The 24179-nt window shown below is 39.4% G+C and overlaps 3 protein-coding genes across 3 annotated transcripts; 2 read left to right on the top strand and 1 right to left on the bottom strand.

Moving 5' to 3' along the window:
* Positions 1–1001: 1001 nt before the first annotated feature.
* ubr1 (ubiquitin protein ligase E3 component n-recognin 1) lies at positions 1002–15898 on the bottom strand. The gene is made up of 47 exons (XM_029493804.1): positions 15811–15898; positions 14868–15127; positions 14124–14202; positions 13610–13720; positions 12246–12373; positions 12026–12164; positions 11836–11898; positions 11589–11712; positions 11303–11410; positions 11104–11192; positions 10923–11021; positions 10643–10800; positions 10458–10557; positions 10242–10370; positions 9959–10139; positions 9829–9881; positions 9627–9737; positions 9465–9530; positions 9266–9367; positions 9121–9184; positions 8909–9033; positions 8750–8802; positions 8559–8661; positions 8430–8478; positions 8169–8323; positions 7971–8070; positions 7778–7881; positions 7606–7686; positions 7282–7463; positions 6957–7165; positions 6777–6870; positions 6490–6642; positions 6291–6391; positions 6002–6104; positions 5771–5919; positions 5640–5695; positions 5454–5550; positions 5287–5354; positions 4924–5071; positions 4712–4799; positions 3870–4006; positions 3674–3782; positions 3511–3567; positions 3330–3407; positions 3067–3237; positions 2811–2912; positions 1002–2546 (listed from the first exon to the last, which is right to left on the bottom strand). The coding sequence occupies exons 1-47, from the start codon at positions 15853–15855 to the stop codon at positions 2405–2407; spliced, it is 5223 nt and encodes a 1740-aa protein (XP_029349664.1). The 5' UTR covers positions 15856–15898; the 3' UTR covers positions 1002–2404.
* A 391-nt stretch (positions 15899–16289) lies between these two features.
* atxn3 (ataxin 3) lies at positions 16290–20689 on the top strand. The gene is made up of 11 exons (XM_029493457.1): positions 16290–16313; positions 16799–16963; positions 17062–17106; positions 17206–17291; positions 17389–17455; positions 17532–17619; positions 17729–17858; positions 18000–18163; positions 18289–18433; positions 18550–18614; positions 18735–20689. The coding sequence occupies exons 1-11, from the start codon at positions 16290–16292 to the stop codon at positions 18785–18787; spliced, it is 1032 nt and encodes a 343-aa protein (XP_029349317.1). The 3' UTR covers positions 18788–20689.
* Positions 20690–21349: 660 nt separating this feature from the next.
* Positions 21350–23020, top strand: serpina10b (serpin peptidase inhibitor, clade A (alpha-1 antiproteinase, antitrypsin), member 10b). Its single transcript, XM_029493455.1, has 4 exons — positions 21350–21953; positions 22072–22345; positions 22592–22739; positions 22829–23020. Exons 1-4 carry the CDS (start codon positions 21350–21352, stop codon positions 23018–23020), a joined length of 1218 nt encoding a protein of 405 aa, XP_029349315.1.
* Positions 23021–24179: the final 1159 nt, after the last annotated feature.

The following is a 24179-nucleotide window of genomic DNA, read 5'->3' as shown; positions in this document are numbered from 1 at the left end:
GCTGTGAAATACCCACATTAATGAAATAGAGTACGAGAAATATCATCCAATGTATCTCTCAGTTCCTTGATTGAAATCTTTTAAGTGCAGACCACGTACCTTTGACTTTTTAGAGACAAAAACTTTACCACCATAATCACAGCCATAAGTCAACATAATGTCCACATTTTAGAATACATCCGTACAACTACATCTCTTGTTTACAAGTGACATTGTGGCCTGGATTTTGTGGCTTTGCAACACGTCTGTTGATTAAGACAAACTGTCAACTGTTATTTTGTATTTTACCTGATTCCACTTGAATTTGTAAGAAACGATGGTCAAAAATGGTTATTCTATAATTTGTAGAATAGTTACATTTCACACAATAATGCACATGATGACTGGGCCTCAGATTTAACTCAGTGTTTAGGAACAGGAAGAGTGTGATGCTGCATTTTACATTAGTTGTGGGATTATTTCAAGTCTGTTGGATAATAGCTGTACACTTTCATTAGCAAAAGTCATTTGAATGATTTAGTAAACAATGGTGAACTGGGGTTAGCCAACTATAATAACTACAATGTTTTTTCATTTCTCATTAGTTAAAAGCACTTCACCAGACAGAGATCCTTTAGTAATTTAAAATAGATAAAAGTTCCTAAAAGGTCCGAGCCATCATTAAAATGAATCTGATGTGCCTCAGCAGTGCCATCATGGTCTGTCTAATTTTTAAACACTTTTCGCTGGGATGAGCCGACTAAAGCTTAACAATAAACCTTTTGAACTGGCTTGGTGTGGCTTAAATGCATGTTGTTGTCTTACTAGGACACTTCACACTTGGCTGCTTCTTACATTCTTATTACCCTGTTGCAGAGGAAGTTTTAATTAACCCTGTAAATTTGTATAGTGCATGAGATAATGTGTTCGAATTTACAGTTCAAAGTAAAATACTTGTTTAAAAAAAAAACAACATTTTGCGCCTTATCTGGGGCTCCCGGAGGAGAGACAAAACAATATTATTGATGGAGGCTCATACATTTATTCTTTATGCAAGCAAGACAAAAAGCAATTCAATTTCAAACATCCTGCAATGGTCATCCTCCTTTTTTGTAGCTGTTTACATTTTAGATAATAAATTGTAATTATTATTGCACTCTGATTGATACAGGGCACAGGAACAGTTTATCTGTTGATGACCAGTGTCTTTCTTTATACAGTCTGGAAGTTGTGTGAAGTACAGTGAAACAACACAAAAAGGAAAGGAAAAATAAGAGCACGAGTTGCAACAATTTTTCCTGAATAGAAAGAGAAATAATGAATGAACCTTCTAAAATTATAACACATTTCATTGCTTTCAATGAAGGGGACATGTCGGTCTTATAGAATACTGCAATAGACTTTCTTTACTAGAATTGTGTGAATGAAAGCCACTTGGTGCAATTTGACCTATAATGTATCTGACAGTGGTCCCTCCTTCAAGAAGTTTTAACTATCACAAAGAGATAGTAAATATCTGATGATTCTAATCAGCTCAGTTTAATTTTTTGTAAAATTATGTGGCATGATCCGTTCACTGGAAATATTTTCATTCACTCCCTGATTCTTAAGGTTAGTGATAACTTTTAAGCAGTTAATATTCTAATCGCAATATGGCATTCCCAAAACAATAATGAGCCCTCATTATGAATTCATATGAAGAACTCACAGAAGAAGGCAAGTTTATATTTCTTAAAAGTACTGAATCTGTTTAAATACAATACTTTGAAAATAATGTTTATTTTATAAATGTTTTATCCATAATATAAGTCTATATGAGTAAAGGTTACAGTAAGTTATGGATTCATTATTCAGACCATCTACATAACTGATGGAAACCAACAACCAAAAGGTGTAGGAAGTCTGATCAAAACTATGCATTTCTCAATAAATGTACCCTTCTAAAACAGGATAATTCAATATTATAACTTATAACAAGACTTTTGTAACACAAAAAGTGAATGCAAAAAATTCACAGCATTACTCAGGAAAATAAATCAAATGCATGAACTAAGAACAGATGGTTGTCTTTATTTGAATGAGACTATTTGCAAAAAGCATTACCGGAGGAGAGCCTCATTCTCACAAGAGACAGTCAAATCAAAACAAGGCGACTTGGGTTTGCACATTATCCGTCACCCTCCATTACTCACCCTCCTCTTTCTCATCCTCTTGTGACTGTCCTACCTCTCATGACGCTGGAGCAGGGTTTTATCAGGGAGGGGTTGGCTGTTTAGTCCTCCTTTGATTGTAGGAGGGTTGCCTCTGTGTGTGTGTGTGTGTGTGTGTGTGTGTGTGTGTGTGTGTGTGTGTTTCAGCCTCAGGAACACTGGAGCAGATTGTGGTTGTGCTCTTTGTTTCCCGGCAACCACATCTGGAGCAATCATCACAACATCTGCCACTCAAAGGCGAACATCACGTTGACCACCTCGAGGCTGCGAGCGATTTCCTCCAAGATGCAGTGCTGCTGCCACAGCTGGTTCAGCTTCCTGTAGCGCTCTGGACAAAGATGAAGTGGATTGCCCCTTCTACATAAAAAAAACAAACAAACCACAAGACGTATATGATTCAATGATCTTGCCAAAAGAGCACACAATCACCTGACGAGCAGTAATCATTCTAGGTTTGTTCACATAAACTAAACTGTAACTATAATAGTCACATACATCCACAAGTGTAAGAGTTAAATAATTCTTCAATTGTCTAACAACTGCAACTCCAACACTCACTATCTGCAGGTGAAAGAGCTAAAATAAATACACAGCATGCAGAGGAGAAGCAATGTTTCTTACACAAGGTGAGGATCAGTCTCCCCATAATCATCCAGGTATGGTGCAGGGTACGTGCTTCCTCGTGTCTTACTGGCCATCAGAATAATTTCACACTCCCTTATCCTGTCAATATGAAATTATACTTCATTCATATAACATCCCTTATAAAAAAAGAATGGCATCTAATTGAATCACAGGCAAAAAATCTGGTTAAAATATTATTATTTTGAGCTGACAAAATATATAGCATCTCTGAAAACAAAGATTGGTAACCCACCTGAGGAACATTCCCACACCAGCACCACAGGTAGCAGCATGGGCAGTACAAGCTCCCACATCCTCTCCATCCAGCTGGCTGAGACAGCAGGAGCTCTGAGAACAAAGCATGGTCCCACAAAACAGGCACAGAGTCGGATGTTTCCTCTCATCATCTGTAGACTTGGGACACCTGATGACAGAGTGCATAGGAGACAAGAGTTCCAGGTTGCCAGACTGCCCTGGAGCAAACAGTTCCTGGCAGACTTAAATTTCCCCACTTACTGAAAATGGCTGGCTTGATTCAGGAGAGCACTGTAATCGTCAGGAAGATCAATCAAACGATTTCTCACTCTGGGGTATCTGGACAAAGAGTTTACTTATCAATTATTAAAAAAAAAAAAAAAAAAGATTCAATGTCTACAGTCATAAGGGGGACAGAATTATTGAAAAGGCCAAAGTCTACCTGACTGTCTGCGTTTTATCTTTCAGGGCTTTGGTTATAGCTGAGCTCCCACACCACCTAATGAAGACAACATATTGTCATAAAACTGCTCCTCTCTTCAGTGAGTATTACAACATCCCTGATTAGACACATTTGCCATAACCCCTAAGTTTTGATTGCCTACCTTGGAAGAAGTGGATTAACAGTGTCTCTGTGCTCCTGGAAGAGCTGGAATACATTGGAAGGTAGTGCCAGGTAACTGCACAGTGCCCCCATCTCCCCTTGAGAAGTTACTGCAGTAAACCAAAGATACCAGTATGACTTCATAAATCAACACATGGTGTGTTCATTTGGTGTTACAATACTTTGGTTTGACATACCAGAAGTACTAAAAAGCTCCTCTGGAGGTTGTACTCCAGTAAGGCAATTGAAGAAGAGGGCAGCACAGCGCAAGAAAGGTTCAATTCCTCTCTTCACTCTTTCTGCTACCGAGCAGGCAGGCACATCTGGAATCAGCCTGAGGAAACAAGAAAACCACAGATCAGTCAAACACGCTAAAGGCCACAGCGAACAAGAAGCACTGGTTTTGTTTTGGTTACAAACACACAAGGCTGAGTTCCCAGGTTTTATTGTGAAGCAGGCCGTTGAAAAATAACTCCATAACTTATTATGACTAACCACATATCCAGGGAACATGCCGGAATTAATGAATTTTGGATGAGTAGGATAAAAGAGATGAGAAATAATAAAACAAGTTGTGTGGATGCAACTATAAAAAACAAGCCTAGTAATTGAGTATAAACATTTTATTAGTTGTTTTTTTTTTTTATCATCTTAGTGAAAGAAAACTAGGCTGTGCATAGTTTGGTGTCTGTTATGTATAAAAGGTTTTTGAAACAACTATTTTTGCTTGATTATAGAGAAGTGCACTTGAACTGGGCCCAAAGGATACCTGTTTTATTTTTCACTTTTATTTTGTGACAGAAAAGCTTTGTTTTCTTTGTCATTCATTTTAACTTGCATGGACAATCTGCAAAAATGGCCACTCAAACCACCATGACAGGATCCAAATACAGTGAAACCCCATTCAATTTGCTTAACGATTCCACTAACTTAGATATTACAGTTTTACGTTCTTTTTTAAACATATACATGTATCAGACCTAAAATAAAATTACACTTGTTCACAGCATTTTGGAAGACAAATAATTTGACACAGTACCTTCCAGTGTGTTGTGACACTGTATTGTACAGCTCTGCCGCTGCTCTCACCTCCTCTGTCTCTTCTCCACCAGCTACTGGATTAAAATCTGCACAGAAATAAAACTGTTAATCATCCTCATCATAATGGAGCATTCTGAACAAGTTCAAAACAGAGAAGTAGGACCGTTAGAAGAGGTGGTATGTATGTTTGGGGTGGTCTTCTGTTTGTACCTGTAGAGGTCAGGAGGACCTGGACCATGTGTGCTATGGTGACCAGATGCAGGATGTGCATGTGGTTGTAGGCAGAGCTGACAGCAGACGGCTGTAAGTCAACAGCCTCTTCCTGGTACAGCGAGGGTATAGACAACACCAAGCCCACCTGACAATACGCACAGATCGTATTTACAATAAAATCTAAGAAACTAATTTCAATTATATCAAAATGAAAACAGCAAATGTTAAAATGTTAGCTTCACTCATTATGAGAGCATGAAAACACACATGCCATTAATAACATAATGCATATAAAATGCAATGTGCTCATATGTGGACAAGCTCATTCTCTCAACTGAACAGTCATTTTACAAAACCTACCAGAAGATGGAAGAAGTCCACCTCCAGCAGGGATGGGGTGTTTTTTCTACTCAAGACTGGTAGCAAGACTAGGAGGAGACACCAGTTTTAAGGAGAGATGTATAGTCATAAACAATTGATAAATGAATATGATGTTTTGTATGAGTATACCTAGGTAGTCCACTTACCCCCCACCATGTCTGTGAAGTGTCTTTGGATTATAGCCTGAGAGCTCTTAAGTCTCTGGGATGCAGAAAACTGAACTATTGCCTTTAGACCTGCAAGCTAAAATAGAAAAGAATATCACAAAAATGACCATAATTTATTTATATGGCACAGCTGTTCACTTCAGTTGTCAGTATATGCCATCAAACCTGTCTGTTTTGTAAGGCTCCAAAGAGTGATTTCTCCTCTTCCTGCAATATGTTTTCTGTGGAGACATACGGATAAAGATTTTGGTATTACAAAACAGGATGAAGGCACATGCTGAAGTGTCAAGTCTTACCTATGGCCTGAATTGTGAAGGCACAGGTGTTCCAGGCCATAAGGGGCACACGAGGACACAACTCATTGGGCGATGTCTGCAGTCCCACCCTGTGGACCGTGGTGGCACACACAACCAGCATGTCTGCTATACTGTCGGAGAACTTTCTCCTACATAAAACGAGCAGCAGAGAATTCAGAAAAGGAAACAGATATTTTAAACAATCTTAAAGGAAGTTACAGTTTCACTCACGGTTCTTGTACTCCATAGCTGAGAATGGATCTAAAGTCTGGCTGGCCCTCTCCACACAGGGCCATCTTGTCCCCATCAGCACTATCGCTCTCTGTTGTGCAATCTGTAAGAGAGGGAGTGAAAATCATCATTTAACTTACATCCAATGGTTTTCCCCCACATTACAAAAAAAATAACTTTGGAATATGGCATGTTACTGAATAACGATAATAGAAAATCAGATTCTCCTGTGGTACTGCTCACCCAGATAATGAGATGCAATTACTGCATGCTCACTATGTCTTCTTACCATTATCCTGAGTGACTGACTTGAGTCCTTTAATCCTGGCAGAGAGGATCTGGATCCAGCGAGGCATGGTTAAATGCTGTCCAATTATCTCTGCATTCTCACTACATGCAGGAAATAAATGCAATATAAATTACTGCGACACATATTTAAAACCAACAGTTGATTGCTGATTGGCAGGAAGACAGTGGAATGAACTTACTAATTAAACATTAGTGGTTCCAATGGGATGAGAGGGACAACAGTATTGCAGAGAGATTTGCACAGGGGACACAGGTACTCTCCATTCTCCAGGTCAATGATTAGCTCAGCATGGAGTCGGTTCCTTGTTGTATTCTGGACTGCCTCAAAATATCTGAGAATACAGAAAAAAAAAAAAAAAAACAACACCTAAATGGCAAATGAAGTTCTCTTCCTTTGGACTTAATACCATACCAAATGAATACTGTGAAATAATACTGAATATGATTTATTGTTGTAATGACTCACTTCTGCCAACATGTGGCATGCATGACATGTCCGCAGCTACCGGTGTGGGTCCCCACTGCCAGTTCAGGTGGCATGATCAGGGGATATGATGGCCCTTTAAGGGATAGATGCATGATTCATATGAAGCCCAGTCAGATTCTGTACCTGTAGCTGAACTTTTAATTCATCAAAAAGACTGACCATCAGCTGTGTTGGGCAGTATCTTTCCCCTGCACTGTGTCAGCACTGTGGACCTCTGGACACATGCAGTCAGTACCATGGCTGGAGCTTGAGCCACTACCTCCTGCTCTTCTTGGCAAAGAATGCAGGTCAGCACTTCCCTCTCAGCAGGTGTTGACCCTCGATGGGGCCCGATGGCTACACACAGCTCCCTCTGCTCCATGTCACAGCTAGAGGAAAAAACAAAACTATAATTCATATAATTCTTCACATCTGGTAAAAAAAAAAAAAAAAAAAAAAAAAAAAAAAAAAAAAACCCCACAGTTATTATTACGACTCTCCTCACCTTTCACTAGTTGCAACAGGCTCTCCTTGTGTTCCACTGTCAGGCATGTTGTCATATAGCATCTTGTTGGATTCAATGAAGTTCTTCTGCATTGCTGACATTTGGGCCATGATCTTCTGACGATGGAGTTTGGCTGCCTCTGCCTTCCTTTTTCGCTCAGCTTTTTCTTTTTCCTGAGCACTCTGCAGCAACCACAAACAAGAAGGAAAGTACATCTTCTCAGTATGTCGAATGCACACAATACAGTTAAGTTTATGAAATATTGAGTGCCTTGTTTAAACTCAGCTAACTATGGTGTTCAATTGTGTCATTTTTTCCCTCCACCTCTTCTGGCTTTGTTGTCTCTACACTCATGGACGCCGATGGACTCGATTTCTCTCTAAGGCACTTGACAATCTCAAACATCTGGAAGAAAAAAAAATTGAGATCTGGAAATTCATTTCAGTTAAAAGGACTGCTAATCAATATTTACTGACATATGACAAAAACAGCCTACCTGTAGAACCCACTTGATCATGTCTTTCTGAGCTTCAAGTGATGGAAGAGTCTTAATTTTCAAGAGCAAGAGGAACACTGACTTTCCATGTTCAGAACCCATACCTGAAAGAAGAGAAGAGACATTTTGTCCCTGTAATCCAAAATCTTGTAGTACATACATTTGGGAAATATGGTAACTGATTTTTACTAACCATGAGCCTTAAGACTAAAATCAAAGGTCACTTCCTCCACAGTGTTGTTCTCAAGCTGTGTTTTCTCTTCAAGCAATGCCTGACCAATCAGGTGCAGTGCCTGTGTGGTAAAGGTGTGCATGTGGTTACAACCTTTCCTGAGAAGCAAAGAGTCAGGTAGAGCATGGTAAAGGCTGTAAAGTTAGAGGTGCTATGTACCCTCTGGATCATGGCTTCTGTCCAGTGTGTTGTGCGGTCCTCTGCAGCTCTCTGGAGGACCCGTCTCAGAATGTGAATGATGATGTCACAGCAAAACAGACGGACTATGTTGGAGAAAGCTGGGCAGAATGCTGGAGACACTGGAGGATGAAGAGCTGAAAACAAAAAACAAACCCATGGATGTTAGTAGGCCTGATTTATTATCAACCGGAGTGGACAGAAGAAGACAGAAGTCAGTGCAGAACAAAGACGTAAGATCACCTTTATCATTTCCTTCATGAGACCTCCTCTTCTTCTGAGACTCTTCTGCCTACAATGAAAAATAAGTATGAGCTGATAGATATGCAACAGAAGTGATGACCATATAATGTAAAATGAGTGAGGCATTACCTTGCTATGCTGGGACCTTGAATAATGGTAAAAGAAAGGGTTGAATTCCACCAGTCGCTCTTTTTTTACTTCATACAGTCCATGTCCGGATACTCCTGGTTTTCTAAATCCAAAAGCAGAGCAGAGGTTAAAGCCACACAAATTATATTGTAAGAGGAAACTCATATCTTGTTTCACTCAGTTTTACATACCTAAAGGTGGCAACTTTGGTAATTACTGTCTCCAGGCCTGTTTCGTGGCTTTCCTGCAAAGAAAATGTAGCACTAGTTTGCAATTGACCGTTGACCGATGAAATTCTGAAAAACTACTCGGTGCTCCGTCCTCTGCCACTGTGGCATTATGCAACGTACGTTTTCTGGCAGGCCTTTGACCAGGCTGCTGTGAGCCATGGGCTCAATGCACAACAGGTGGACGACCTCCCTCATTGTCACATCCTCTCTGGTCACCTGACTGATCCCAGGAACATAGCGCTCACCTGGACGCACAATACTAATCAGAGACTACAGCTTGGTTCAGTGCTAAATAATCAACCATCTACGACCAGTAGAATGTGACAATTTACCAACAATGATGATCAAGAGGTACAGCATCTCTTCTGTCAATCGATTCCACTGTATCTGCTCATCCTGTAAAATTTGTTGCTTTTCATTAATAAGAACAGCATTTGATGGTACAAGTTTTTTTTAATGAATATTGAGATGCTATACCTGGTCTTTGCTTGAAGAACTTCCATTAAAATAATCAAAGAGATCAAATCTCAACAAGATCAGCATGAGGAAATGGTTGGGGTCCATTTTGGAAGCAGCTATCTGTAAAAAAATTTGTGTGGCAGAGGTCTTATATCAACATATTGTGTTAATATATAGAAAGTTAATGAATAAGAGCATAAAAATTATTGCCACCAACCTGAAGCATGAGAATGTCCTTATCATACATCTCATCCCTGCATTTCACGTCCTGATAGTAGTAGACCTGATCAAAACAACAATTAATTTAGTTGTGATTTACTACTTCAATGAGAGAGTGGATTTAGAATAACACCCTTTGTATCCAGAGAATGCAGCATACCTGGCTAACCAAGGAAAGCCCGTTTCTCCGCCACATTTCAGCTGATACCTGAGCAGCCAGCACCACACAGCGCAGAGGATGCTCTGCCAGAAAAGTGTAGTCATAACTCTCCTAGAGCATAAAGAAAACAAATGTTATTCTCTGATGTAAGAATTGTGTAGACCCTAACCCTCCAAAGTATTTTTTTTTTCATGCCACTTACAGGATTATCCAAATATTCAATTGCCCCTGTTCTGCACAAAAGGACGTACAAGCCTGTGGATCAGAATATAAAGTTTTGTAAGTTCACAATTCACAAAAACAATATTTATAGAGAGAGATAGTTCTCCTACCAGCCAGTAGCCTGGAGATGGGCAGATGTATGCTGACAGGCTCCTGAGACACTTTGTATGGCCGAACATGGAGGATGTGCTTGCACATGTAGTAGTCAGTGGCCTCCCTTCGGAAGGGCTGATTATTGCACTGCATCAGGTCTTTGTGGCACTCCTTGAATGCTAGCAGTAAGATCTCATCCTGCAAGGGCACACATCATCTTGTAAGGGTGCTTTATAATTGTAACCAACCTAGCTGTGAGATTTCATTATCATTTAATGGACAAATGACATAATAACTCACATCAGAGGAACACCAGTCCTGAAACATAGCAAGAATATGGCGGAGCTGGATCTGAAGAGAAAAACCAGCTTCCCATTCCGGTTCTACAGCTATGTGTTGCCCAAACTGGCGCTTCACTTCTTCCATTCCCTGGCAAAGTGAAAGTAGGGTTATTTTTGCAACTGTACTCAAACTTACTCTTATCAGAGAATTAATCAGGAAAAGGCTAATTATTACCTGCATGCATTTGAGAAGACCAAGAAAGATTTTAAATCCATCTAAGAACTGTCTCCGCAGCTCTTCTGTCCATACTGTGGGTTTACTGATTAGAATATACCTAAGAGAGACAGATATTAAATGCCTCTGACACTAGAAATCTATTAAATTAAAACATTTTTTAACCCTGCAGCCTGGTTGATCACCTGAGGTCATTGAAGATGGCCTGGATGCGTGCAAACTTGTCTGAGTTGTAACCCAGGAAGAAGAATCGGTTGTTGTCATCCAGATGTTCATGCAGCAATTCCATTACAGTATCAACAACCACCTTAATGACATTGCCCTCCTCTATCAACTGTCTGGCCTAGAAAGGAGATCAATGTTAACTGATGGTAGAAACACAAATTGACTTTATCTCTAAATATTAATGCTGTGCATTAAAAACATTGGGAAACAATATCCACATAAATAAAAAATAGAACTGACCAGGGTGGGTACAGTAAAGATCTGTACAGACAGGGCAGTGATGGATATACTCCTCTCATGGTCATCATTAATAAAGTCCTTCTGTAACTGCTTGTAGTGCTGACAAGTTTAAGATGGGAAGTATATTAACTGAAGTAACAAAAAAACTGAGAATAATATTTAAAATGGTAGCTTTTCTTACCTTTGTGAACTCAATGGCAAAAAGCCTCTTAAACTCTGTCTCCATTAGCATGCTACAGAAAATCAGCTCATGCACTATCTTGCGGGCTCCTTTAGGACACATGAAAAATTGTCATGTTAGTGCCATGAGATACTGACATCATATTAACCTGGTACTTAAAAAAACAAAACAAAAATAACAACAACAAATATCAACTTGCCTTTGTACATTCTAGCATCGTGCAGCATGAGTCTGCTGATTAGACATGGACAGTCTCCATCTCTGTTTGGCTCAAGTGCCACCTGACAGAATGCCTGCCTGAAGCCAGCTACACAAAAAAAAAAAAAATAATAATAATAAAAAAAAACAAAACAAAACAAAACGCAAAGGTTGTGGTCACATGGCATTCAAGAGAAGATATACAACTAAATGTGCACACATTTATGCATGGTTCAATGAAGCATATTTTCTCAATGTGAATGGTATTTTAACCACAATAACAGTACCTGAGTAACTGACGATCTTTTGGAACCAAGAGCCAAGACGCAAAGCAAAGGTCTGATGAGCCATTACTGCTGCGTGGAGGATCTCTACACGCAGTGGCTGCAGAGAAATGTGCTCAGAGTTGGACTGCAACAAAACAGTGAAAGAGTTTGAGTTCACTGAGATGTGCAAAACTGAACAATGTTGATTGCAGAACCAATTTCAATTTCTTAATGAATTGCGTTTAAATGTACAATGGCTAGTATTTACCCTGATAAGGTCTTTTGCTTGCTGGCAGGAACGAAGTGGTCCTCTCTTGACTGCACGCCGACCCTTTGTAACAGTGAAGTATAACAACATAATGTGGTAATCCACAAATAACAGTGCAATTATACAATAAGTTATTTCTATGAACTTCCTTTTGATAGTAATGCAAAGGAAGATATAGAACAAAAAATACCTCTTTGTCAATAAGAGCTGTGTGTGTTTGTGCTTCAGCCTGATCACAGTTAACAGAACGCTGCAGGGTGTAGATCACATGGTCGTACGAGTGGTGCTCATCATTGTACAGTACACAATAGTATGCATTTTCTTTTTGTCTGTTTGAACAGAGAAACAAAGGTAAGCTGAGCGCTTATCATACAGATCAGTGTAATCAAATGTGAACCAACGGGCCTTACCGAGGCTCAAGTTCAGACGGAAGTTCAAAATTCTCCTCCCACACCAAGAAAATTGTGACATAGTGCAGCAGCACCCGCAGCAGCTTCTCAGCACGCTCATATAACTCAGGCTCCAACACACACTCATCCTGCAGAAAATAAAATAATTGCATCACACATGGTTTAACATTTGGATTATCTTGTTGCAGAAATAACATGCTGTCAAAAATTTTAAATTTAAGACATTTTCTTGTGATGAACTTTTAGTTGTTGGTGACATGAACATAAACCTGGCAAGATTTTTCCCAAGTGAATTTTTTTCTAAGTGTATTTTTGAAAGAATCACTTTCCAACGATGAGGGAAAAAAAACAACACATTTTTTTTTCCAACACATCAACATCATCAAAACAGAAACTGAAGATTAACTGACATGAGCAAAATTTTCCATAATGATCCTATGCTTAATCCCCATTTCCTGTGTAATCAGCAGTGACTCTATGATGTGACAGGAAACTGGTCTAAATATTTTGATTAATGTGAGCAAAACAGAAGGCTGACCTAGTAACATTAATATCAAATCTCCTGAGAGCAAAGATTCCACACAGCTGCTAAGTATTTCATTCAAATGCCTGACATTTACAATGCAAACAAAACTAAACACAGTGAGATTGTGTATTTACATCAGGATAAATGTCACACTGCAGTGTGAGAACAAGCACTGGAACCTGCTGCTATCTAAACATGAAATGGTCTCAAACTGCATTATGGATTTTCATGTTCAATATGAAGATATTATTACGGTCATGTGATTTGTCACTGCTTGTTAAGTATGGGTTAAAATCTGGTGTTAAAAAAAAAATAAAATCATAAAGCAGCCTGTCAGGGCCAGTGGCGTACTGTTAATAGAAGCACCTGCTGTTTACAGGAAAAAATGTAGAGCAGTCAAGCTGCTGCCTGCTCAATGCCCTGGAGCATGATCTTATCAGAGGAAAGATTAAATACTGTGATCAGCAAAGAAAAGCCAGACAAACAACTGCTCAGACTATCGATCATCACAATATGTCCCTGCAGCAGTGAGGTGTAAAATAAATACATCCCTGGAAAATTCAGCAGGATTTAAGGTACAAACGAAAGGCAGTACACAACCAATTTCACACATAGGTTTTTAACTTCCACTATTCCCAATCTCTTACACTAGCTCTAATGATAATAACAAGAATTTTCCAGTGGTGCAACGCTTTTCTTTCACATTTCCGGGGCCAAAGTCACAGCCAAAAGAGCAATAACCACAACTAAGATGGGAAAATAAGCATTCAGGAGTACACTGACAGAGAATGGGTCCACCCCTCCTACATCCCTCTTTCTGCTCTATTATGTAACTCACCGTTACCATGGCAGTGACTGCCCCTGGGTCATGTTTGGAGCAACAGGGGCCGATCTTCCAGGCTTCTACATCCCCACAGTCACAGAACCCCCCGCCTGATGATGCGTGCATCTGGGAGAAAAAAATTTGTACACTGTACTCTCACTGACAGCACTTTAGCTATACAAATGCTCTTGCTGTGAGAATGCACAATTGCGTAATATCTTATCCACCATGAAAGGCCAACAGAGATTTAGAGTTCAAACAATGATCTTGATGTATCTACATACATGTTGTTGTTTTTCCAAAGTTTGAAAGGCATGCAGGAGGCTAATCAAGAACCATTACCACACACTGTGCACGGAAGTGAATCACAGAGACTATACATGGTACATGTATGAAGATAATTTGTTTTTTCCCCCTAATCCGCTAACTTCCACTTATCCAAGGGGTGACCAGTTGACACGCTAATTAATTCATATGAATAATGCTGAAAAAGATTTTATAAAAACTGAAAGAATACTTAGATACCAACCTTGTAACGATGGCTTTTGTGGACACTATCCTGGAAGCAATCCATGCACAGGACACATGTGGGATCTATAGCACAATCCCTAAAATATATACGAAAGGACCGGTTACTTGATTTTGGGTTCCAACTGATTCACTTCCATGGCTGAATATTATACTGACATTTTCCTCAAAGTTAAAATTTCAAAATTTTGAAAATATATAATTTTTGTTGTTACTAAAATTAGAGCATTAAATGATGAGGTTGACAGGGATACATGGACAAGTTAGCATCCAACACATAAAACTTGTGGGGCAGTTTTGTGAATGAAATTTTAAAAATAAAAATATTGTAAAGTCTAACAAATCAGCAGATGAATGCATTTATGGACATATGGAATTTCACATTGTTAAGGTTCAGTCACATACTGCCTTGTAATGAAACTTGAGAGTGTCTGCTCATTAACCACTCATTTCTAAACATTTACCTCCTGTGTATTGTGCAATTACATAATTATAGAAGTACAACCTATTGGGGACAAATTATTCTCTTGAGGGATTTGATACCTCAAATGGCCTCTATGTTCGTATCAATGTTCTATCTTTGATTTGTGTGGCATTTTGACTTCATCCAGCGAGTGCTAAATTTCAACTGTGAAAGCCAGAAGTCAAAATTAAAGATATTACTAAAATAATATTTGTATTCTATAAAAATTACTATTCTAAGAAGAACTTATTTATTACAGAGCATCAGTGGGTCTACACAGACCTGCATGAGTAGACAGTCTCTCCCTCTTTGAACACACGTCCACAGAGCTGAGGGGAAGTGTTGCCCTGTTTGAGCTTCTCCAGACCCTCCTGGGGATCTTCTCCAAACAAGAAACACTCCAAAGGATGTAAGAGTCGGCTCTGCATGAGCTCCTCTTCCTCCTGGGGACTCAACTCCTTCTTCAGGCAAAAGATTTGAGGCACCTGCTTCTTCAGGTAGCAGAGGAGTGCCACCCTGCTGTCTGGAGCCTCCAGCCATTCCTGAGGGAAGGGATGAGGATGAAAAGAGCAGGACCACACTACCACAAGAATTAGCAACTCTTCCCGTTGTGATGTGCAGATCACACATTGCTTTAGCAGTGCGTCATCTTTACTGACAAATTTACTATTCAAAAGTGGTTTAAAAGCACATGACCCATCATATTGAAAATGTGCGAGACTGTGATGCGATTGCGCCTCTTTTTTCGAAAACATTAAGGCAATTTTCCAAAGCGTAAATAATAAACGTCAACAAGTCACTTTCAATTTCACAATGAAATCAGACCAGAGTGTGGAACAAACACAACGTAGGACTATGATAGACGGAAAGTTGGGACAATGATATCACTCAATTCATGCTCCATCGATGAGAAATTAACACCGCCACCTCCCACCCCTCCTCTCCTCCTCTCCTAATGCATTTCAACATAAGTGCATCCTGATTCTGAAACCGAGGGCGAAAAGTCCCTGTTGGTGAAAACAAATATCACAGAGACGTTTTAGCCATTTACATAGCTAGCACATGAGCTAGCTAGCAACGTCTGCTGGTCTGATAATCACCGTATCCTTCAGCTGCGGCGTCAACCCGTATTGTACAAATAAACTCACACATTATACTTGAGCATTTCGTCCCTGAACTACGATAACCGGTGTCAGCAGTATTGGCTGTTAAAAAAATATCTTACCTTGCTGAGCTCCAGTCCGTCTAAGGATTTCTCACCCTCCGCCATATTCCATTTGCCGTAAAGAAGGTGTCGCTAGGAGACGGTTCTCCTTGTAATTAAAACCGTTTACGGCGCTATTAAACCATAATAAATACTGTTAAGCATACGTATGGGTCGTTGAGCTCGTTGGTTAAATAAGAAATACATATCATTTGAAATATAAATTTTTCTGTGACCGTGTTGTCAAAATAAACAAACGGTTGCAAGCTCTCAGATTCTGCCGGCATAAAATGCACTAAATCAGTTAAATCAGTGTTTCCATGTATTTCTGCTCCACTGATTTCACCGCTGATGGCTTCTGTGTGAATAAAACAGTTGAATATCAGCGGCGTGGAGCCCGGACTCTGGGCGGCGCTGGTTGGGATTGTCTCCTCTCTGCATGGTGATGAATGCAGAGAAACACAGGAGGTCAAAGTTGACTGTTTGACAGAAAGCTGAACATGGATTCCATTTTTCATGAGAAAGTAAGTTAAAATGTTTCATTTAATATATTTAGGCGTAATTAATTAGCTGAGTTTATTCCGAAAACCTTCGGGCTGAGGGCGGATGTTTGTTTCCCGGCGCTCTCCGACCGCTGTTCAGAGATATGTGCTGCTATTTGTCAGTACTGTTGTCCTCACAGCTAAAATGCTAATATCAGCTGGTAATAGATCATGAAAAGTTTCCTTGTAGCTTGCTGCAAGCTGTATGAGAGCCAATAATCTTCTTTTTTGCCAAGGTAGTAAACGAATATGTATGACTATAGCTAGTAATAGGATTAGCCTTGTGTGTTGTTTACGAAGCTAACCTAGCTGCATGCACTGTTATCTTGGGGAGAGACCAAAGCTACAGCATTTTAGCTTTAGCTAACCCCATTTCCATTAAACTGAAATCGCTGCTTAAAAAACGATGAAATCTTGTTACATCATCTTCCATGGAGACCGAGCAATAACCCCTCCTTTATTTGTAGCAAGAGGGTTCTCTGTGCGCTCAGCACTGCCTCAACAACCTCCTGCAGGGAGAGTACTTCACTCCTGTGGATCTGTCCTCCATTGCCCATCAGCTGGATGAAGAGGAGAGGATGAGGATGGCGGAGGGCGGCATGGCCAGTGAGGAGTACAGGACCTTCTTACAGGTGAGGAGCCACCAAAAGGTGAATGGTGATGCAGGAGATTATTTAACCTGCTGTTAGCAATCGCTTTCTAACTTTATGTTCCATAAATTTGTTTCCAGCAACCATCAGGGAACATGGACGACAGTGGGTTCTTTTCCATACAAGTGAGTTTGAAGAATGAGCTCATTATTTTCTTGTTAAAAGATTAATAACTATTATGCATAACGGATATCAATAACCTTTGTCCTCATCCAATCCCCTAGGTTATTAGCAATGCTCTGAGAGTGTGGGGCCTGGAGCTAATCCTCTTCAACAGCAGGGAGTACCAGAGCTTGATGATAAATCCAATGTAAAGTTTTAAACCTTCATTGTGTAATTTGTATACTGGTGTTACCTGTAATCAGATTAATATGAACATAACTGGTACTCCCACTTTCATGTTTCAGAAATGAAAAAGCCTTCATTTGTAACTACAAGGAGCACTGGTTTACTATACGCAAACTTGGACAACAGGTATCAGGCACTTCTCTTCAGAAAGAATTGGAAAACAGACTGGTTTACTAAAAGTCCTATCTTGTTTTCATTGCAGTGGTTTAACCTTAATTCACTGTTGACGGGACCAGAGTTGATATCAGACACTTATCTAGCCCTTTTCCTTGCACAGTTACAGCAAGAAGGTATTTTTGTTGTGTTTGCTAGTTAGTTTTTTTTTATTACAATAAATGTATTGACACTTTGTGTAGATATTGTAATGCAAAAGTGAATATTAAAGTTGTGTTTGTGCAGGGTATTCCATATTTGTGATCCGAGGAAACCTGCCTGAGTGTGAAGCAGAGCAGATCCTTGGGATAATGAGGGTGCAGCAGCAGCAGCGGCCCAGGCTCATTGGAGAGGATGAGGCCCAGACTAGTGCAGGGTAGGTATTCTATGTGCAGACTGTACACAGTGAATTTACCATGATTTAATCCAAAAGAGCCACATTAGTTTTGTTCCATATTGGTTAAAATAAACTTATGACTTACCCGTGGAAGCTGATAAAACCTTGAACTGTGAGCAGCAGGTCAGTTGCTCTGGGCCAGACAGAGATGGGCTTTGGTGTAGAGGATGAGGTTGTGGATGAAGATGAAGAACTGAAAAGAGCTCTTGCGCTCAGCAGACAGGACATAGATGTGGAAGATGAGGAGGCTGACCTTCGCAGGGCCATACAGCTCAGCATGCAAGGTAAATGATGAGTTATTAAAAGCTTATCTAAAACTCCATAATTTATTTGCCTGAAATGATCAGTTAGGTTTTGCATTGCACTAATGACTCAGTTAGTGCAAAATTGCTTTTGTCTTCTTTCATAGGAGCAGTTATGAGCAACATATCTTCAGAATCTGAAGTGGGGAATGTGAAGTCAGGCAGCCAGGCAACAGCTACTGGTGCAGGAGGACAAAATGAGACACTAACAGCAGAGGAACTTAGAAGGAGGAGACAAGCCTACTTTGATCGGTAGGTTCAGCTGTATGCTAAGCCACTACACAGAGGGAGCACCTCATTGTGATTAAATTCAAGTCTTTTTATCCAAGTGAATGGATTTTGACAAATATTTTCTGTTGACTGATTAGGCAGCAGCAACATGCTCAGCCAAACATTGCCCAACAACCAGACACAAAATCGACTGGCAGTTCAGGTGAGCACATGAGATTTTTAATATAAATATAGTCAGGATTTTTTTTTTATTAATTTAATCTGAAAGCTTCTCTGAGAAAAACTTTAAAGATACTACCCTGAACTGTCCTTCCTCATCTAGGACCAGTAAACACTGGCTCTGTGGAGGACCAACAACAAAAACCCAGCCAGTGAAGTTGTGAAAGGTTTGCCCGTGTTGTTTACCAGCTGCCTGGATTGGCAACCCCAGACAGGGGTAGCTTTGCTCCTTCCTCTAACCTTTTGCACATGCGAACCAAAGGACAGTCAGAGGGCTGACCCATTTCCCCTGGTTAGTTCGCAGACAGGCCACAGAGAAGAGAACAATGACCAAGAAAAGGCAGCAGTGAGTCCAATCTAACTCAGTAAGGTACTGAGGCTGGAAGAAGGATGACCACAGGAGCTCATGATGCAGTTAATCCAAGTTTGCAATTGCCTTTGTACCATGGCGCCTTCTATTTCTATTCTATACAGTTTTTTATTCTTGTTTTTTTTTTTTTGTTTTGTTTTGTTTTTGTTTTTTTTGTTTCTCTAGAAAAGGTTTGGAAGGAATCACATGCAAAGTGTGTGATTATTTGCTTGGGCTAAATACATACAGGGGTGAGTGTTCTATGACTCATAGGGGACTCTTGTTTTGACCACAAATAAAAACTTGACAGATAAAGACAAAGTCTCCTACCCTTGTATTGGACTTGGGTTGTATAGGAGATAATATGCGACTCCAGTGCCCTCCCCACCAGAAAAGTATGCTTTTGAATTCATTGGTTTTTGCAATGTACCAAAACAACTTTTATCCAACAACATTAACTTTTGTGGATTATTTATTCCTGACATCATCAACAATTTCACTTGTAAACATCTGACAGTGAATTCCCAAGGTATTCAGACATACAACATATTTTTGATGTTGTAGCTTTGTTGTTACCCTTTAAGCTTATAAGCAGGCATAATAGAATTTAAGATTATAAAGTTTTTATCCAGTTTGCAAGGACAGTGAACAACAACATTCTATGGAGTACTTTGTTGAATCCAAGATGCTTTAGAATGATTCTTTTTGTTTGTTTCATATCTTGTCCAGAATAAGTTCAGTTGTGGTGAGGAAACAGGGATGTAATCATGAAACTAGCTGATAGATGAGTACAATGTTTTTTCCAGCATAGTATGATCACTTGAAACCAAAAAAAAAACATGTCCTACCAGCCTACCTAATATGGGTGTATGTTGTTTCTGTTTATCAGTATTTAGTATTTGAACTGTGTAGGGAATCAACAAAAGATTTCTTTTAAATGATGTAGTCTTCACAATTTACAGCTACAGCCCCTGAAGTAGTTCATCAAATTGATTCCATTAATACTTACAGCAGTGCTATACACATGAGGTGTAAAAAGATACATTGATTTGAACTGAATTTCAGATAAGGTAAAACATGGAAGCCACTGGCTGATTAATGACCTTTGGAAATTTGAGTAAAATACAGCATGAGGGGAGTCTGTTATTTGATCTCCGATTTGCGCAAGATAAAATCCAAAGAACAAACCAATAAGAACATGGAATTATGCATATATTGTCAATAATGTTCTTTTTCTCTCTCTTTTTGTATTTGATTCCAACCCAAACTTGTTCAAATCTATTGACCTGTCCTCTGCACGCTTCGGTTAAATCCTGAAAAGTAAAGACGCAATGTGGCTGAATAAACCACACTAAACAATTAAAATAATTACAATTAGATTTGTTTACAGTTGAAATGTACTCTGGAACCATTTAGCACACATTTTCAGGTCTCTACGAGTATTGGAAATCCTGCAAAACCTGAACTTCTGTGCTGGATGACCTCCATGAAGATTCCATGATTTCATTATTATGGCTTTTTTATATTTAAATGCATATGTGAAAGATTATAAAATGCTGGTATTTTTTTTTTTATCCTTTGCAATATTTTTACATTCATGAATTCTTAGAATAAGTACTAATTCCTCATTTTTGTTATATTTCACATGATACCACAGCACATTCTTTCATTTAATGTATTAGTTCTTGTTCCAGGATTAAAGTGACATTCACTCCTCCTTGTGTTTTCTATGTCTTATTATATTATTTGTTATATTAATGCTAGTGGCTGTTGTGACATCACATCTGGATAAGACAGGGGTCACCAACTCTGGTCCTGGCAGGGGCTACTGCCCTGCATGATTTTGATTAGTTTCCCAACACACCTGATTCAAATGATCAGCTACTTATTCGACCTCAGCAGAGTTTGACTAGATGACTAACTAGCTAATCCATTGAACCAGATGTGTTGGAGCAGGGAAACGTCTAAAATATGTTCCAGTGCCAGAATTGGTGACCCCTGGGAAAAGCGGTCCTCAATGTTCAATAAACATTTCTGATCAACACACAACAGCCAGCATGTTGTGGTTAATATATAACCATCAGAGCACACTTGTACTTTGCCTCTCCAAATAATAGATGGAGCTCTTAGATGCATTCTTCCTCAGGCTGAATGGTACGTATGACATTTGGTTATTTTATGTGTTTCAGTGGCAATTATCTGTAAAAAAAAAAAAAGTGTCATCATTGTGATTTAGATAATAAGGATTAATATGCTGAAAAGATTTATTTATTTTTCTAGATCATCATACTACTGTTAAGTCGTGCTTCTTTAACACTTTGCCATCTACATGTCTGTGTGTTTCAGATTGTCCTTACCAGACTGAAATCATGATGTTGCAAAGGATGAAGATGGGATTAATTTTTGCTCTAACCTACATGTGCTTCCTTGCCCCTGTCCACCAAGGACAACTTACAAGTCCCTCTATCTCAGATCTTTCCATCAAAAATATGGACTTTGCCATGAACCTTTACAGAGAAATATCCAGTTACCACGACAAGAACATTTTTTTTTCTCCTATGAGCATCTCCACCAGTTTCGCTGCTCTCTTGATGGGTACTGGCGGCGTCACACATGCAGAGTTACTTCAGGGTCTAAAGCTGGAGGAGCTGGAAAGGGCTAACCAGCCAGAACTTATCCCCACACTTTTCAAACTCCTTCATGACAACATCACACAGAATGGATCACTGAAACTGGACCAAGGAATGGCCCTCTTTATGCACCAGCAGTTTGAGGTCGAGAAAGAATTTGAGAACAAGATCAAAACTTTTTTTCACGCTGACATCCAGATGGTAGACTTTTCAGATACATTACGGAGTGCCCGGTTCATCAATAATTACATCAAGAAGAAAACTGATGACAAAGTGGTAGAAATGATTTCAACCCTGGACCCAATCACTCAGCTCATGTTAATTGACACGATTTTCTTCCAGGGTAAGATTAATCATGCTTTATTCTTTGCTTCAGGCTATTAAATACTCTGCATCATTTGAAGTGCTTTGATGTCTGCCCTTTAAGCCCACACAGTTACGCAGCATTATATCTTCCATAGGTGCCTGGCAGATTCCATTCAACCCCAATTTCACCCAAAGTGCCCCCTTCTACATTGACAACTATAATATTGTGCAAGTGCCAATGATGTTTGTAGAGGATAAGTTCTACGTGATGGAAGACATTTCTCTTGGAGTCAAAGTGCTGAAGCTGCCATATCACGGAGGCGTCTCCATGCTTATCCTTTTACCCAACAAAGGCAAGGACTACACTGTAATTGATGATGAGATCACTGCTCAGAAGTTCCTCAGCTGGGTCAGAGGGCTGAAAAAAGTGTAAGTGCATAGGTGCCAGTCATATGGAGAAATGTAACATTTTACACCTATTTGTTAGACTTAACTTTTATATTATTTTTATCAACCATATTTAGAATCTTTCAGCTATCATTGTTACGGACTTTGTCTTCTATGGGAGGCTGCTCTCACAAGCATACAGTAGCTAAAGTTAAAATTATTAGATAACATATACCTACTGTTAAATACAAAGGAGTGTACTTGCGTCTAACTTTGTCTTGTTCACAGGAAAATGGAAGTCAACATGCCCAAATTCAAGATGATGCAGTCGTATTCCCTGCACAATCTTCTACCGTACATGGGCATGGCCAGTGTCTTCAGCAATTCAGCCAATTTGACAAGGCTGAGCAAAGACGGTGCCATCAAAGTGTCTGAAGTAGGTTTTCAATTTTGCCATGCTGTAACAACATGTTGACACGTTCCAGTCTGCAAATGATGACCTTGGTCTCAACTGTAAAATCTCAGGTGCTGCACAAGGCCGTGATTGAGCTGGATGAGACAGGCACCACTGCAGCAGCCGCCACAACAACTGGCATTACTCCATATTCCTTACCCAGGACCTTCACTGTCAACAGACCGTTTTTCTTCTTCATATACCACGAAGAAACAAACTGCCTGTTGTTCATGGGAAGGGTGATTGACCCCACCAGAAACTAGCAGTGCGCACACATCATGTTTATTCAAGCTTGCAAAAGGCAAAATGATTTGAAATTGTTATGTTGGTGTGTTCTGTAAAAGCCCTTTTGTGATGACTATTAATAAAACCTTTACATTGATGTACTGTTCTTTGGGATGTAATCAGGAATAAAGCCTTTCAGCTCTCCAACAGCACACTAGTGAGAAAAACTCATTGTAAGCAGGAACATTTCTGGGTACCTAAATAAGACATCCACAGTATTTTACTGAGAAATGTATTTTTGCAATTTCAGAGCCTTTCTGTTTAAGTAAAATACTCAATGATTTACACAATATTCACTACTGCTCAATAGATTAGATAGTCAATGACTAAGAAAAGTTAAGAAATATACCTGAACCTGGCTTTATATCCCCCTTTTCACAGTTTACAGGATAATTTTATCTCAGACCTTTTACTATTCATTGATAGACACTGTACTGCCACACACTGTTCTTTCATGTGTTTTTGTTGTTCTTTGGTTAATGGCAAATTCATGCTGATTTCAGAAAATGTCCTTAATGCCAAACAGTGCTGAAAAGTGATGTGTTGTTCGTGAACAACACATCACTTTCACAGTTAACCTTTTGTATGACTCGGGAGTAACAAGTCATCTTGTTCTTTTTTCCCTGGTCCACTAGCTCAGATCCGTTCATTCTGCTGCATATTCTCTGTGTAGGAGTGGCTGATTCGCTCACGGTCTGGTCTCTGTGGAGGGGTCTGGTCCAGTCTAGTCTCTGGAGGGGTCCCAGTCTAGTCATCAATATCATAATCCATCTACCACTTTTCCATGCCCAGTCCATCACTCACAATGTGGACAATTTAGAGTCACCAATTAACCCCACTTCACAGCTGCCTTGGCCGGAATTGAACCTGCGACTTTCTCATTGTGGGGCGACAGCACTGACCACCATGCTGCTCAAGCCACATGGCACAAAACTGCTATATCAGCAGCCTCCATCTGTATTTTTCATTTATATCGCAGTTCATATACAGCTGCAATATTATGTTACTTTGATATTATAAATATCATAGATACTTTATATATATATATATATATATATATATATATATATATATATATATATTATAATATATATATATTTAAACTGAGGGAAATCCACATCATTCACACAATAAGAC

This window comes from Echeneis naucrates, chromosome 22 (assembly GCF_900963305.1).
Source record: "Echeneis naucrates chromosome 22, fEcheNa1.1, whole genome shotgun sequence".
Taxonomy (NCBI): Eukaryota; Metazoa; Chordata; class Actinopteri; order Carangiformes; family Echeneidae; genus Echeneis; species Echeneis naucrates.
This window is presented reverse-complemented; position numbering and strand designations above follow the sequence as displayed.

Excerpts from the sequence above, each read along its gene's own strand:
- serpina10b (XM_029493455.1), top strand. The coding sequence starts at position 21,350 with ATGATGTTGCAAAGGATGAAGATGGGATTAATTTTTGCTCTAACCTAC. Across the intron at positions 21,954-22,071 it reads TGACACGATTTTCTTCCAGG|GTGCCTGGCAGATTCCATTC; the intron begins GTAAGATTAATC and ends TATCTTCCATAG. Across the intron at positions 22,346-22,591 it reads GTCAGAGGGCTGAAAAAAGT|GAAAATGGAAGTCAACATGC; the intron begins GTAAGTGCATAG and ends TCTTGTTCACAG.
- atxn3 (XM_029493457.1), top strand. The coding sequence starts at position 16,290 with ATGGATTCCATTTTTCATGAGAAA. Across the intron at positions 18,434-18,549 it reads AGACAAGCCTACTTTGATCG|GCAGCAGCAACATGCTCAGC; the intron begins GTAGGTTCAGCT and ends TTGACTGATTAG. Across the intron at positions 18,615-18,734 it reads AAAATCGACTGGCAGTTCAG|GACCAGTAAACACTGGCTCT; the intron begins GTGAGCACATGA and ends TTCCTCATCTAG.
- ubr1 (XM_029493804.1), bottom strand. The coding sequence starts at position 15,855 with ATGGCGGAGGGTGAGAAATCCTTAGACGGACTGGAGCTCAGCAAG. Across the intron at positions 8,479-8,558 it reads CAAGGTCCCAGCATAGCAAG|GCAGAAGAGTCTCAGAAGAA; the intron begins GTAATGCCTCAC and ends TTTTCATTGTAG. Across the intron at positions 8,071-8,168 it reads CAGAAGCCATGATCCAGAGG|GCACTGCACCTGATTGGTCA; the intron begins GTACATAGCACC and ends TTTACCACACAG.